General features: G+C 39.7%; 2 protein-coding genes across 4 annotated transcripts; both read left to right on the top strand.

Annotated features, from left to right (window-relative positions):
- The first annotated feature begins 1,148 nt into the window (after positions 1–1,148).
- On the top strand, positions 1,149–7,119 carry tmc4 (transmembrane channel-like 4). 3 transcript variants are annotated; one of them, XM_026317310.1, is made up of 17 exons: positions 1,149–1,174; positions 1,550–1,599; positions 1,753–1,939; positions 2,066–2,214; positions 2,325–2,474; positions 3,059–3,144; positions 3,443–3,588; positions 3,772–3,919; positions 4,055–4,213; positions 4,301–4,458; positions 4,633–4,759; positions 5,305–5,402; positions 5,481–5,664; positions 5,805–5,935; positions 6,189–6,344; positions 6,482–6,560; positions 6,693–7,119. In XM_026317310.1, the coding sequence occupies exons 2-17, from the start codon at positions 1,569–1,571 to the stop codon at positions 6,780–6,782; spliced, it is 2,079 nt and encodes a 692-aa protein (XP_026173095.1). In that variant the 5' UTR covers positions 1,149–1,174; positions 1,550–1,568; the 3' UTR covers positions 6,783–7,119. The 3 variants fall into 3 exon arrangements, with proteins under 3 accessions (XP_026173095.1, XP_026173096.1, XP_026173093.1); XM_026317311.1 differs by lacking the exon at positions 1,149–1,174 and adding an exon at positions 1,415–1,471 and having other exon boundaries at positions 5,481–5,520; XM_026317308.1 differs by lacking the exon at positions 1,149–1,174 and adding an exon at positions 1,415–1,471.
- Positions 7,120–7,193: 74 nt separating this feature from the next.
- On the top strand, positions 7,194–11,399 carry leng1 (leukocyte receptor cluster (LRC) member 1). The gene is made up of 4 exons (XM_026317312.1): positions 7,194–7,758; positions 9,348–9,530; positions 10,192–10,475; positions 10,735–11,399. The coding sequence occupies exons 1-4, from the start codon at positions 7,627–7,629 to the stop codon at positions 10,958–10,960; spliced, it is 825 nt and encodes a 274-aa protein (XP_026173097.1). The 5' UTR covers positions 7,194–7,626; the 3' UTR covers positions 10,961–11,399.
- The last annotated feature ends 1,839 nt before the right edge of the window (positions 11,400–13,238 follow it).

The raw sequence follows: 13,238 nt of genomic DNA, 5'->3' as shown, positions 1-13,238 counted from the left end.
GGGTACACCCTGAACAGGTCACCAGTCCATCACAGGGCCACATAGAGACAAACAACCTCACACACTCACACTCACTCCTATGGGCAATTTAGAGTCACCGATCAACCTGACATACATGTTTTTGGACTGTGGGAGGAAACCAGAGTACCTGAAGAAAACACAAGCATGCACGGGGGGAACATGCAAACTCCACACAGAAAGGCCCCTACCTTCTTTCTGTGAGGCAACAAGGTACAACTAACCACTAAGCCTGGGACCAAACATTTGAAACAAAAAATTGTACATTTCACATCATAACTATAAGTTTGTGTAAGTCATAAATAACAGCACAGCTAGGGTGGGAGATATAGTTGAAACATTACCACAATGTTAAATAAGTTATTTGTAATATTATTCTGTCACAATATGAAAACTGAAAAATGATATGAAATGTAATAATTCATGTTAAATGCAGCAAACTACCCCAATGTGTCACATGTGAGCAAATGTGGGACATTTAGAAAACAAAAACTTCAATAACAGAGTTAGAGCTTTCTCTAGAACATTGGTCCAGACAGCCTCTACCACAGTAGACTGTGTTACACAGAAAATGCATTGAGGTTTTCTTCACTCAGGTTTCAAACTGTGTGGTAACTTTGTTGTGTATCTGCTTTATATTAGGATGACTGTGTTTTGTTCACCAAATATTGGTTGAAACTGAGGGAAATTGAATTACAAATTGGGTTTTGTATTATGTTGACCTCTCTGTGCCAACAGTCAGCCCTTGGAGATTTTTTTTTTTATTATTATATTGCAGTAATGATTGTGAGTTATGGTCCTTTAGCTCCTCTGCAAAGTATTTATTTTTCTGCCTTTTGTCTGTTTTGTATTCTTGTCTTTGGCCACACATACTGCACCAACTGTAACACACCCTGCTTTGTAACAGTGCTACATATGGAATACATATCAGCATTTCCTCAACAATATTACTCATTTGGGGTTTTTTTTATTCTATATGATATTATATGGGAATTATTTGTTCAATGTGACGTTTGTAATCAGCTTCTGTAATTCTTAAATCTTATAGAAAGCCTTTTATATATCATGTTTTGGTTGTCATAGTCTCTAGTGTTAATGAACACAAATGCACTCCTGCTTAGTTACCTCACTACACTGTTTCTGTGCTTTCATTCAGGTAAGATCTGGTCTATGTAGTTTATTTTTTATACTATAATTCTTTTTATACTAAAACAGCAGTTTTATAAAAACAAAATGATTCCTTGAGTGTTCAGTACATTAAAAAAAAAAGTCAGTAACACAAATTAGGTATTTTTAATCAGTTGTCTTTCTCTTTGCTTCAGTTTGTTGCCTCTGGTCACTTATGAGGCAGCACAAACTGGGTGTAATGGGTTAAAGCAGACAAGGAAGTGCCTGTTTGGTTAGTTACAGAGAGAGTAAAGTCCATGAGAGAAAACAAGGAAGAGATTCCTGGGTAGGCAGCATTTCCTTATGAAGAACTGGTTCAGTATTTGTTTTGTTCGGAATCTAATGTTGTATTTGATGTGGTTAGAGAGGAACACATCAGAGAAATGGCCAGTAAACCACAGAGACATGACTCAAGTAAGTTGAATGACAATACTGAAGTTGTGTGACTTCTTCCCTCTGATTACATTTACTTGTACATATTTGTTCATTTTAAAGTCTAAGTCATCTTTATGTCTGACTGTAAAGTCTTAACAAATATGGATGATTGATGCTTTTCACCACATACAGGTAATAGTGATCCTGGTGAGCAGCAGGCACTGAGGTTACGACGGGTTTCATCTCCAGTGTCCACTAACAATTACCCTCTGTTCAACTGGAGCTCGACCCCTGCGGGGGAGGATGAGGAAGGCAACAGCAGACCGCACCGGGACCTCAGGAGCATCCCTCTGCCCATGGCACTGAAAAGAGCTGTGAGGTATGAAACCTTTGGAAAATCTTGAATTTTAAATTAGCTTGGTCAAATTTTTGCACATGGCAGAGTTACTTTTTTTAATATACCAACTAACTAGTAATTAACATGTTATTAACGTGCCAATTTCAGGCAGGTGCAGCAAATGCATGTGCCTGTAGTTTCCAGGATGGAGTCCTGGAAGCGGAACAAGACCAAATCGCTGAGAAAACTCAAAGACAACGCCAGGGAATTTCATTACATTTTCACACTGTGGAGCAAGTCCTTGCAAAAGATTGGAGGTGTGCATTCAGCTTACTATTTCAGATATAACAATGTTTATTCATTTTATACATGTGGTATGATTCCATGTGTACATTTTAACCTAAACCCAGGTGCTCTGCTCCCATAGGTAACTTTGGAGGTGGTGTCCAGTCTTACTTCGTGTTCCTGCGATTTTTGGTGGTGCTTAATTTTTTTTCCTTCTTGCTGATTGCTGGATTTGTTCTCATTCCCAGCATTGTCTTCAGATCAGTTGGGACCACGTTAACCAACAGTTCTGGTAATAACTTGATTAGGTTACATTTTAATTTGGGTGGCTTGGGTCACATATGGTAGTGGTAGACTATGTTTCCTGCCTGTTGATGTTTTAGCACAGTTCTTTCCAATAGAAAGTCTTCTCACAATTTGAGGCAACAGTTTCCAGGCAGCAGTCTTGCCTCTGAGGACAGGGTGTTTATACTCCCCTCAAAAATAAAAGGAAGAAATGCTCACTAGTGCATGAACAGAAGATTTAATTCCTAAACAATATCAAATTGCCAGAAGTTGTTTTGCACTGAGTAAAATATAAAGAATACAATTTTGACTTGCTTAATTTATTAAAGAAAATTATTTGAATTTTAAAAAGCCATATCATGAAAGTAGATTTATTTAATAGGACAATATAGAAATTCATTTTGAAAAACTCATTGAGCCATTATATGAGTGATGGGCCTAAATTTATTCGTCTCTTACAACTTTAGGACATGACCAGTATGTTCAGGGAGGTGCCTGCAGAAACCTACAGAAATACTCTAATGCTATAATACTATAATATCTAAGAATGCCTGCAGATCTTGTAAATCTTTCCCTTACTGTGTTTTTCAGGTCCAGAGAAATGCATGAATTATGACCCTAATCCTCAAGGCTTGGTGGTGTTCTATAACTACTTCCTTAACTTACTTTCAGGAACGGTGAGTATCTGCACTGTTCCTGAATTTTTTACCATATTTTATTTGTTCAGTTTATACAAAAACTGAAATGTGTACTTCTACACCGTCTATGTGTGGAACTGTTACTTGGACATTGACTTTCTAATGTCCTGTCATCATAAAATAGTTGACAATCAACTCATTAAATTACTGCTCTCATCCAACACATTATACAAATCTATTTCCTACTATATGGTGGAGAAAGTAAGTTTAAACTACATCGTATGTCAATTTAAGTACATCCGATATGTGTAGTGACTATCCTCTCCTCTTTGTTCAGGGTTTCATGGAGTATTCATACCTGTTTTATGGCTACTACAACAACACCATGGCGGGGGACAGAACCTTCTCCTACAACATCCCTCTGGCTTACCTCTTCACTGTGGTCTTTTACTTTGCCTTTTGTCTCATTTGTATCATAGCACGGTCAGTCCCAGAACCTACACTTTCAGGTTCAGTATTAACAGTCAGTATTAACAACACTATTATGTGGGTGGGTTTATGTACAGCTGTCTCAGTGAAAAGTCAGTTCCATAATCAAACTGATCGGATTGACATTAAAAAGCCAGATTTGAGAGTTCAATCAGCGTGATGTGCATCTGTACACAGCATGGGCACTGCAGCTCGAGTTGCTGTGGCAACAGGAGGGAGTGCTGGGGGCAACTACAGCATGATGGTGTTTACTGGCTGGGACTACGGTTGTATGGCAGACCAAGCCACCAAACTGAAGCAGAAAACCATCCACTACCGGTTACAGGTCAGATGGGATCAGTAAGCGGGAGCAGTTATTAAACGTGATCAACATGTGGCACTTTTTTTACACACTCATTCCCTTTAAGTGACATGCATTTTAATAACCCTTCACTTCTTCTCTCTACTTTCTCAATATCAGGTAGATCTGGAGGAGGAGAGAATACAGAAACGGGCAGCTGCTCTGACTTCTAGTCAAAAAATAATTTTATACTCCATACGTTTTTTAATGTGTTTCATTGCGTTTGGGCTCATTATAGCATCCTTCTATGGCATCTTTGTGGCCACCAACTTCAGCCAGGTAACTGATGTAAAACAAGAGTGATGAAGCTGGTGTGGTCTCATTAATGTCTTAGGTGATGTTTTGGCCCTCATCTCTGCCAAACAGGAAAAGAGTGGACAGGAAGGGTTCCTGGGTTTGTTTTTTGAGTACCTACCCTCCATTGTCATCACCACTGGAAACTTCCTTGTGCCTCTGCTGTGTGATCAGATTGCCTTAATAGAGCAATATGCCCCCAGCACTACTATCATACTGGCCCTGTTAAGGTATGCACTGGTGTTTCTGTGAAAATGGTGATATCAAATAGTTTGCATTGAATTTAATCTTTGACATAGTTTTAAATAGAATGATTTCTAATCTTTGATTAAGCACCCAAATAATTATAGCACGAGTATCTCAGTTGGATGGATTGCAGTTTTCCATTTCTCTTCCTTATCCAGGGCAGTGTTCCTGCGTCTGGTGAGTCTGGGTGTTCTGCTCTTCACCCTGTGGCGTCAAATTACCTGTGAAGGGCAAACTAATAGTGGAACTTGTAAATTGTGCCAGTACAACTATGAAGTATACCCGGTAATTATACCATTCATGAGCTCATATGAAGTACTTTTAAGATGCTTCTTCTTCACAAACATGATCAAATGAGTTTCAAATTACCCAAGTGAATCCTTGACATAACAAATATAAGGCAACTTAAGTGTTGTGGCTGTGTTTATATGAGAAAATATGTCTGAATTGTAGACACTGAGTATACTCTGAAGTATGTGGAATCAGCTAAGATATCAACAACAACATGAGCAGGACACAAACAGATTTGTGTTAATGTCAGTTTGCCAGACACCTGTGCAGAGCCAGGCTTTCAGTAAATCATTATTGAAAATATTGATAGAAGTAGCTGATTGACTCATTTTCTGACACCGCTTCATTAAATTGCAAAATGTGCACAGTAATAACAGCCTGTGTGTACAATATGGTATCACATGCCTTGAGTTACATGGGCCTAATTTAAGAATTTAGACGTAACACCAAAAAATGCAAAACATTTAATTTTAAGAATTTCTATTATGTATTGTAAAACTGGTCAGTTGTAATCTCTGCATGTTCGCCTCATGATCCAGTGCTGGGAAACACGTGTAGGACAAGAGATGTACAAGCTGACACTGTTTGACTTCCTCATCAACATCGCCGTGCTTGCACTAGTGGAGTTTCCACGCAGGTAAAAATCACTGCATGAACAATTTGTCTGTATAGTAAGATGTTTGGCCTGTTTGACTGTGTTCTCTTCGTGTGATAGGATGGTGGTGGACAACTCGTCCAGTAAGGTGGCTCAGTGGGTGGGTCGGCAAGAGTTTATGGTCCCTTCCAATGTGCTTGGCCTGGTTTATGGTCAGACTGTGGTGTGGACAGGAGCTCTTTTTTGTCCTTTGCTGCCACTCATTAACACCATCAAGTTTGTCTTTCTCTTCTACTGCAAAAAGGTGGAGATGTTTTAACACAGCCTGTACTTCACATAATACCAATTGGTTGACTTAGTGACGTGAAAGTCATTTAGAAACAATCTGCCTTTGCTTTGGGTTTGTGTCTTTTTTATATTTCTATTTCCCACTTTCTCCCTCAGGTCACACTCTTCTATAACTGTCGACCAGCACTGAAGACATTTCGCTCCACCACCTCCACCTTCTTTTTCTTGGTGGTACTCCTGTTTGGCTGGGGCCTGGCTATACTTGTTATGATTTACAGTTTGGCTGAGTGAGTGCTAATTGCTGCATTCTACCCTATGACAAGTATAACAGACGTGCATTTTAATTTTGCATAGGCACTGTCAATAGTGGTAAGAAAGGACATTAAGGTTTTGCTGTGCAGATTGGCAAATGGAAAAGTTAAAGAGGACTGTCAGGATTTTAAACATTTGTGCAGCCATGCCACTGCTAAAAACGTTGGATAAAAGAATTCTATATGTCATGTGACATTTGAAGATCAGCAGTTCACGCTTTCTTCCCAGGATCCATCCTTCAATGGGTTGTGGACCTTTTCGTTTTTTCCCGTACATGTGGTCGATTGTTCCAACCTCCTTTTACAGCCTCTCTAAGACTACACAGGAGTTTCTGTTCTTCATTGGCTCACAGGCATTTTCCATCCCTTTGTTTGTGTTATCTTGGTGAGTGAACTTATTATTACTCATATGTGTTTTATTTAAACCAAAATATAGACTGCAGCCAATACTTCACCTGTATGTTTCTGGTTCTTCACAGTCCATTTTATGATATGTAATCATGTATACTTTGTCCCCAACAGTGTGGTGATGTGCTACTTTATAGCCTTAACATCTGTCTATGGGAAAAGTGTTGCTCTGCTAAGAGCTCAACTTAAACTGGTAGGTTGTTGCCATTTTCCATTATAATGTAAAGAAAAGACTTGAACTTTACCCATTTGTAGTTTGGCCAATGTTATATCCTAATACTCTGAACATTCAGTTACTAATGCAGCATGGGTCTTTGGTTGACAGGAGGGCCGTGATAAACAGTTCTTGGTCAAGCAAATTGAGGAGCTGAGTCGACTTCAGATACCCAAACACAATGCAGGAGTACAGGACTGAACATAGCATAGAGACAATTTTTATGGCTTTCTTTATTAGCTCAAACATGAAATGACACATTGAAAGCACTGTAAACACATGTATGTATAGTGTTATACTGTATAATGTTGGCTGGGTATTCAGCATTTCTGCAACAAGATTAATGTATTAAAGATGTGGTTCTTGACACCTCTAAATCAAGACATCACTTTGATTTGAAAAGGGTAATTAAAATGTGTTCATTATTAACCTGACTAAGTTAGCTGGTTAAATTATATAAGACATGTATGAATACCATATGTATGTATTTTTGTATTCAGAATTTTACGCTTTTACATAATAAATGACAAGAATTATAGCCCCCTCTTGTGTCACAGTTGCGTTGTTGCATCAAGGTGTAATGTTTACTTCCTGTTTGGGTCTACTTGTTCCTGTGGGCTAACGTTACTACAGTCTCCAGCATAAACAACCCATCCAGCTAGTTAGTGACAGTGTATGCGTTCAGTTTTTTTTAATGTGTTAGGAGGGAGGAAGTTAAATGTCAGTGTTTGTTGCTGCGAGGTTTAGTGTAGTGTTAGGTTGGAAAGTAGCTCATCTTGGCTAACGTTAGCTTCATTGCAAAGAGGAGTCCAACTAAAATTGACAGCAGCACCAAAACGATTAGTGTTGTTTTCACTTTTCAGTTCCCCTTATTTCCCCTGCTTCTTTTCAGAAGAAATATTACGGGCTTATGCACATACTGAGTTTTTCCTCCGTGTGCTCACTGCTTATTCCTTACCCCAGGTGAGGCTAATAGTTAGCCTCATAGTTAGCTTGGGGAGCTAGCTGATTGCTAATCTACGGTACAAGAGTCGTCAGGGTAACGATGAACATTCTACCGAAGAAGAGCTGGCACGTGCGCAACAAAGACAATGTCGCGCGCGTGCGGAGGGACGAGGCCCAAGCAGCAGAGGAAGAGCGCGAGGCCAAGCGCCGAGTGGAGCGTGCAGAGCAAGAGGTGCTGTTGTTATGATGATAATGGTGGTGGTGGTGCTGCTGCTGCAGTGATAAATAGTGGTTTAATGTTTTGACCCGCAGTGTTTCAGGTGCTACTTTATGATATGGCACCATTATAAATAACTTTTGGGTTGCCAGTTTGTTGGAAATCGTCCTCCTTGGTATTTTATTCGAACTCTTTAATAAATCATTAATAAGACCTCTCCAGTAGACTTTGACCACGTCTGGAGATCTTTGCCTAAAACCATTTGTAAATTGCATGTTAGCTGGTAGAATTGCAGATTGAATAGATTTTTTAGATCCCAGTCTTCATTAACAGATAGAGATGCATGACAAAATTTTGTGAATAGCTCACTAGAAATCTAGAAGCCCACTACACTAATGACATGATAATATGTATAACTGCAAACCTAATGACTTACAGCATTAGAAAGTATGAAAAAAACCTGAATAATTATTGTTTGTCAGCATTTATTATTGCAAAACAGAGTCATGTTACATCCATAGAAACTTCTTATCTGTTTCCTGTATTTGTACCATATTAAGTTTTGTATGCATACCAACAGCTACACTGTTAGTAACTACAAAATGCTTGGAAAGCTTAGTCTGCAGTTATGAATATTAATAAACAGTTTAGAGGTGGATTGTGGTCCAGATGTCCTTCAGCAATTTTTGTCCTTAGGAGGGTTTTTCCTAATGAATTAAAAAACTAAAAAAACACAAGTGTGTTGTGCTGGAGGAGCAACCTGGTAACCAAAATGTTGTTTTAAGCAATGGCTTTTAATTAATCTCTGAAGTATCAGTAAATGATTTATTGACGATTAACAAAGTTTCAAAGTCTTTATAAACCAGATAGTTGTGCCATGTCTGACACAGCACTGTCCAAAGGTCTTTCATCCCTAACATCGGATCTTTTACAAAACACATTTCACATGTTTAGTCATGAGGCTTGTTAAAAGAACTGAAAAAAGTTTGCTTTTACACCCAGACTTTCTCAGTGTCTGGCAAAAGGTTGGATGGTAAAATCATCTATCACTGTTATTTATTTATATTTACATTATATGCACCTCACCATGGAAATTTACAGTCATGTCAGGAATTACAGTGTTAAATTTAATGAAAAACTGTTCTTTACTATCTTATACCGTGATGCACGTCCTTATTGTTATATATCATCATTATACTGTACTGTGCAAAGGTTTTAGGCACTAAAACACACAGGAGATGTTTTTCATATAAATTATAGAAATTGTTTTTCATTTATTAATTAACTTCATACAAAATGCAGTAAAGGGAACAAAACCTAAATCTAATCACTATTTGCAGCACTCCCCCTTGCCCTTAAACCAGTAGCAGTTCTCTTTGGTTTGACCTCCACAAACTCTTTATGGGCTTGTTGTCATGCACAATAAACCTGGGATCAGTCAGACACCTGGTGTTGTGTGATAAGAATCTAAAACACCTAAAGCTTCTGCACAGTAATGTAAAAGCAGTGCTTCTTGGACTAACCCTGTCCAGTATCACTGGCATATGAAGCCTTTAGTGTTCTTTATACTTCACATTTGCAATAACAACTATCCCTCCCCACAGGCACGTACAGAGTATCTGAGAAGAAAAGCCCGAGCTGCTCTCCAGTCATCAGGAGAAAGGAGAGATGATGATGAGCAGAGTGGAGGAAGTGGCACGGTGGAGCATCTTAATCTTTTCCCTCTGGAGGAGTCCTCAGAGAAGAGGGGGAATGAGGAGTATCTCAAGGAAAAGAGAGATGAAAAGGTGATGGTACCACTGGTTGTGATTGCCTGACAGCCAATTTCAAATGAATAATTCATTAATGAGGGAAGAAGACAGTTTTTAATTGTACATTTTGTACATTTCAAATTTCAGTTTGAGACCATTGCTGTCCTTGAGCTGAAGCTAAATCTTCATCAGTGGACAGTATCCTCACTTGTCATTGAGATAGTCAAGTTATCATCGAATATCCAAAGTATGGATTTAGGGGTTAAAGCTGAACTAACACTACATGGTTGTCAGCATGTCTCATGTCTCAAACATTAATTGATCTTGCATTTGACAAATTTGTTCCTGAGCCTGACTCAGTTACAAGGCATTTTGAGTACATAGTGTTGCTGGTGTAGCCCATTGATCTGGGGCGTGGGCTAAAGCCAACATGCTGATATCAGTTATTTAAAGTAATTGCCAGCTAAATATGGATAAAGTCAAGACATTAGATGCAAACACAAGCAGAAGCAATGTAAACAGAGATAAATACAGCCACAGAAAAATAAGTGCCACATCCAGGCAGTGTCACAGTCCATGGAGATGATCTAGATTTTCAGGTTATATTTTTGCTTCTCCCACTTTTTTCTCCATTAAGTAAATTTAAATTAATTAGACACTAACTTTAATTCTCATTTGTTTGTGTACTTTTTTCCAGGAGAGGCAAGAACGAGCTATTGGCTTACTGGTATCTCTTGGACCCCAGCCAGGGACTGAGGTCACTCCTTGGTACCTGAAAACCAGCAAAGAAAAAGAGGAAAGGAAAGAAAAGACAAAGGAGATAAGTGAAGAGGAGAGAGAAAAGAAGGACCGTCGATTGAAAGAGAGTTTGGACCCTTTGAAAGAAATGAAGAAAGCTCTGGGTGTAAAAGACAGACGGGAACTCAAGAGCAAAAAAAACAAAAAACAATACCAAGGAGAAATGAAGAGTAGTGGAGAGAGGTAAGAATATTAGTATTGCTTGGCTGGGAACTGTTTATTAAACAACAACACATTTACAAAATTACCCACTTTCATAACAATAAATAACAGTACACCTTTCACCCCATGTATTTTTAATAAGGCGATATCATTTTAGTTGCTGCCGGTTCTTGTAGTGAGCTCCAACCTTCCTGATACATAAAGCAGCTGCAATATCAACGTGATTATGTGTGAATGCAATCATGGAAAGAAAACACACTGTCTGCTCTGTCTTCTCCAGCTCCATAGAAAGGTTACGTGCTGAGCGTTTACAGAGGGAGGTTGAAGAAAGGAGGCGAGCCCAGGCCCTGCTCAACCAGAGGAGCGGCAAGGGGAAGGACAAGGAGCCGGGGAGGGAGCTGAACGACAGGGAAAGGCCATACAACAGCGCCTTCTTCCCAGAACTTGCCCGGAAGCGACAAAGACGGGATCGAGATAGCTGGAGAGATGAAATATTAAAGTCATGAACTAGCCCTTTGGTTGCTTGAAGACTGGGATCTGTGATGGGAAGTTGGTGGGCAAAGGATTGTGACCAGAGTGTTTCTAAATGATCCAAATGTTTAAACCCTGAGGAGAGAACATAACACAGGAAAATTACTACAGTAGGTATTATGAACATAAATGTAACCTGGTCACACTGGTCACAGTAAGTACAGTGATGATGAGGCAGCATGTCGGTCTGTGATCTTCCTTGTTTATTGGTTTTCATGCAGTAACGTGGATAAATATCAGTTGATTTCAGACTGTAGGCAAATTAATACAATTATTAAAAAGTTATTTTGAAAATTAGTAAGTGTAGCTTGTGCTTCTAGTTGTATTTGCTTACACTAAGGTGTTTCTATTATTTTAGCCATAATCCAGTCTCTAAAATACTGAATAAAAATAATAAAAAACTGAATTTCAAAACCAGAAGTTTTATCCGTGTGAACTTAAGTGACAACTGAGTAAACAACCTATTAAACAACAGTATAAAACAGATTTATTTATTTATTTTCGCTGATAAAATGAAGAAGGCTCTGCTTCTTTGAAGGCGTGGTCAATTAACATGTCATTTGTATTTTTTTTTTTTAATTTTCTACTTTTAATAGCAGGCGAATCACATCTTACCCTGAAAGTCCTCATATGAATGCTGAAGTGAGACTTTAAGAGATTAAAAATCCAATATGAGATCAATATAAACCCACTGCTAAGCACCGCATACACACCATTAGCTCCCTGTGGGAATATTATCACACCGATTTTTATTTATTTATTTCTTTTTTTTTTCCTGAGCATTATGATGATGAAGCTGGACCATGACAATGCGCGCCGTGTGTCTGACGTAGGCTGGCGGAGGAGAAAAACACAGACAACCCTCCACCACTGTGGGATGGAGGATGAAATAAAAAAATCTACATATTTATATATATAAATATATATATATATAACGCGGATGGTTGTTTTTAGCAGGGCTTACACAGACGGAGGCAGAGCAGCGATGCATGGTGGACTGAGGATGCACAATAGAGCATCTCACACACCGTGTTTAATTGCGGATTAGAGCAGGGGGAGGACAGGAGGGAAGAGGGGGGACAGCACAACAAGGAAGGCAAGGAGACTCTTTATTATTAGGAGAAAAGAGGAGAGAGGGGTGTGGAGGTTTTGGAGGAGGGGGGGAGAGAGAGACGGAGACAGTGTGAGCCCGGAGACGGCACAGACCGTGGCGGGGGGGACGGGAGAGAGGAGGACACCGACACCGACAGTCGGCAGCGTCGCTCGGATGGTGTTGTTGTTGTTGCTGCTCCGGACGCGGCGACGATGCGGCCACACTGCTGGGTGATGGTAGCGCTGGCGGGGATCATGTCGTACTTCAGCCCGGAGAGAGCCCTCGGAGCCCCGCAGAGGGAAGGTGAGCGGAGGGAGGGGGGTTAAAACCTGTCAGAGATGCTGGAGAAAGGAGGACAGAGGGGGGATGTAGTCAGGTATGAAAAGGCCTGTCTCTACATCGGGGTAAATACTGTATGAAATGCGAATTATTATTATTGCAGTGTGTGACTTAATCATAACAGGAGCGAGGCAGACTGGGTGATGCGTAGGGTAGCTACCATGTTTGCATGCAGTGATAAAAATATTGGGGGGTGTTTGGATCTCGGGCCTCACATCGATGGCATTTAAAAACAGCATATAGTGTATGAAGAGCAGGCTAAAATCATCGGGCAGTGCGAGATGTTCGGGCTATAAATAGCCCCCGTTTGGCGCTGGAGATGATTTAGCCTATTAACCTTTACTGGCATCTTTGTTTTCCTATATCTGAATATGCGTTGTTCTAAGATCTGCCAGTGTTTGTGTAATGTGTGCAGACAATGTGTTGTGGTGTATTGTTTTGATAAGAGCTGCTGGCACCGGGGCTGTGGAAAAGGCCCTGTATTAGGTTCCTATTTATATGCAGTGTCTGTCTGGACATCTGTCTAGGGGAAGATGAAAGAATAGTACTGCATAGGAATTGTGCATCAGTGTTGGAGCCACTAGTTATGTTTGTGGTGCATGTTTAGGTGACTTCAGTGCCAGATTTCACATTTATGGTCATCAATTAGATAGAGATTTCTCTCATCTACGAGCTGGAACTGATTATTCATAATTTACTGAATACCAGAATACCACTTTTTATTTACCAGCAACAAATTGGACCATCGGTCTACACTTTAATAGCGTTATGTTGTTAACCCATTGTCTTATACCTTTGCTCAGTCTGTCTGTGTGGAAAGA

The sequence above is a fragment of the Mastacembelus armatus genome, chromosome 16 (genome assembly GCF_900324485.2).
Source record: "Mastacembelus armatus chromosome 16, fMasArm1.2, whole genome shotgun sequence".
Classification (NCBI taxonomy): domain Eukaryota; kingdom Metazoa; phylum Chordata; class Actinopteri; order Synbranchiformes; family Mastacembelidae; genus Mastacembelus; species Mastacembelus armatus.
Note: the sequence above shows the minus strand (reverse complement) of the source record. Positions and strands in the feature narration are given on the sequence as shown.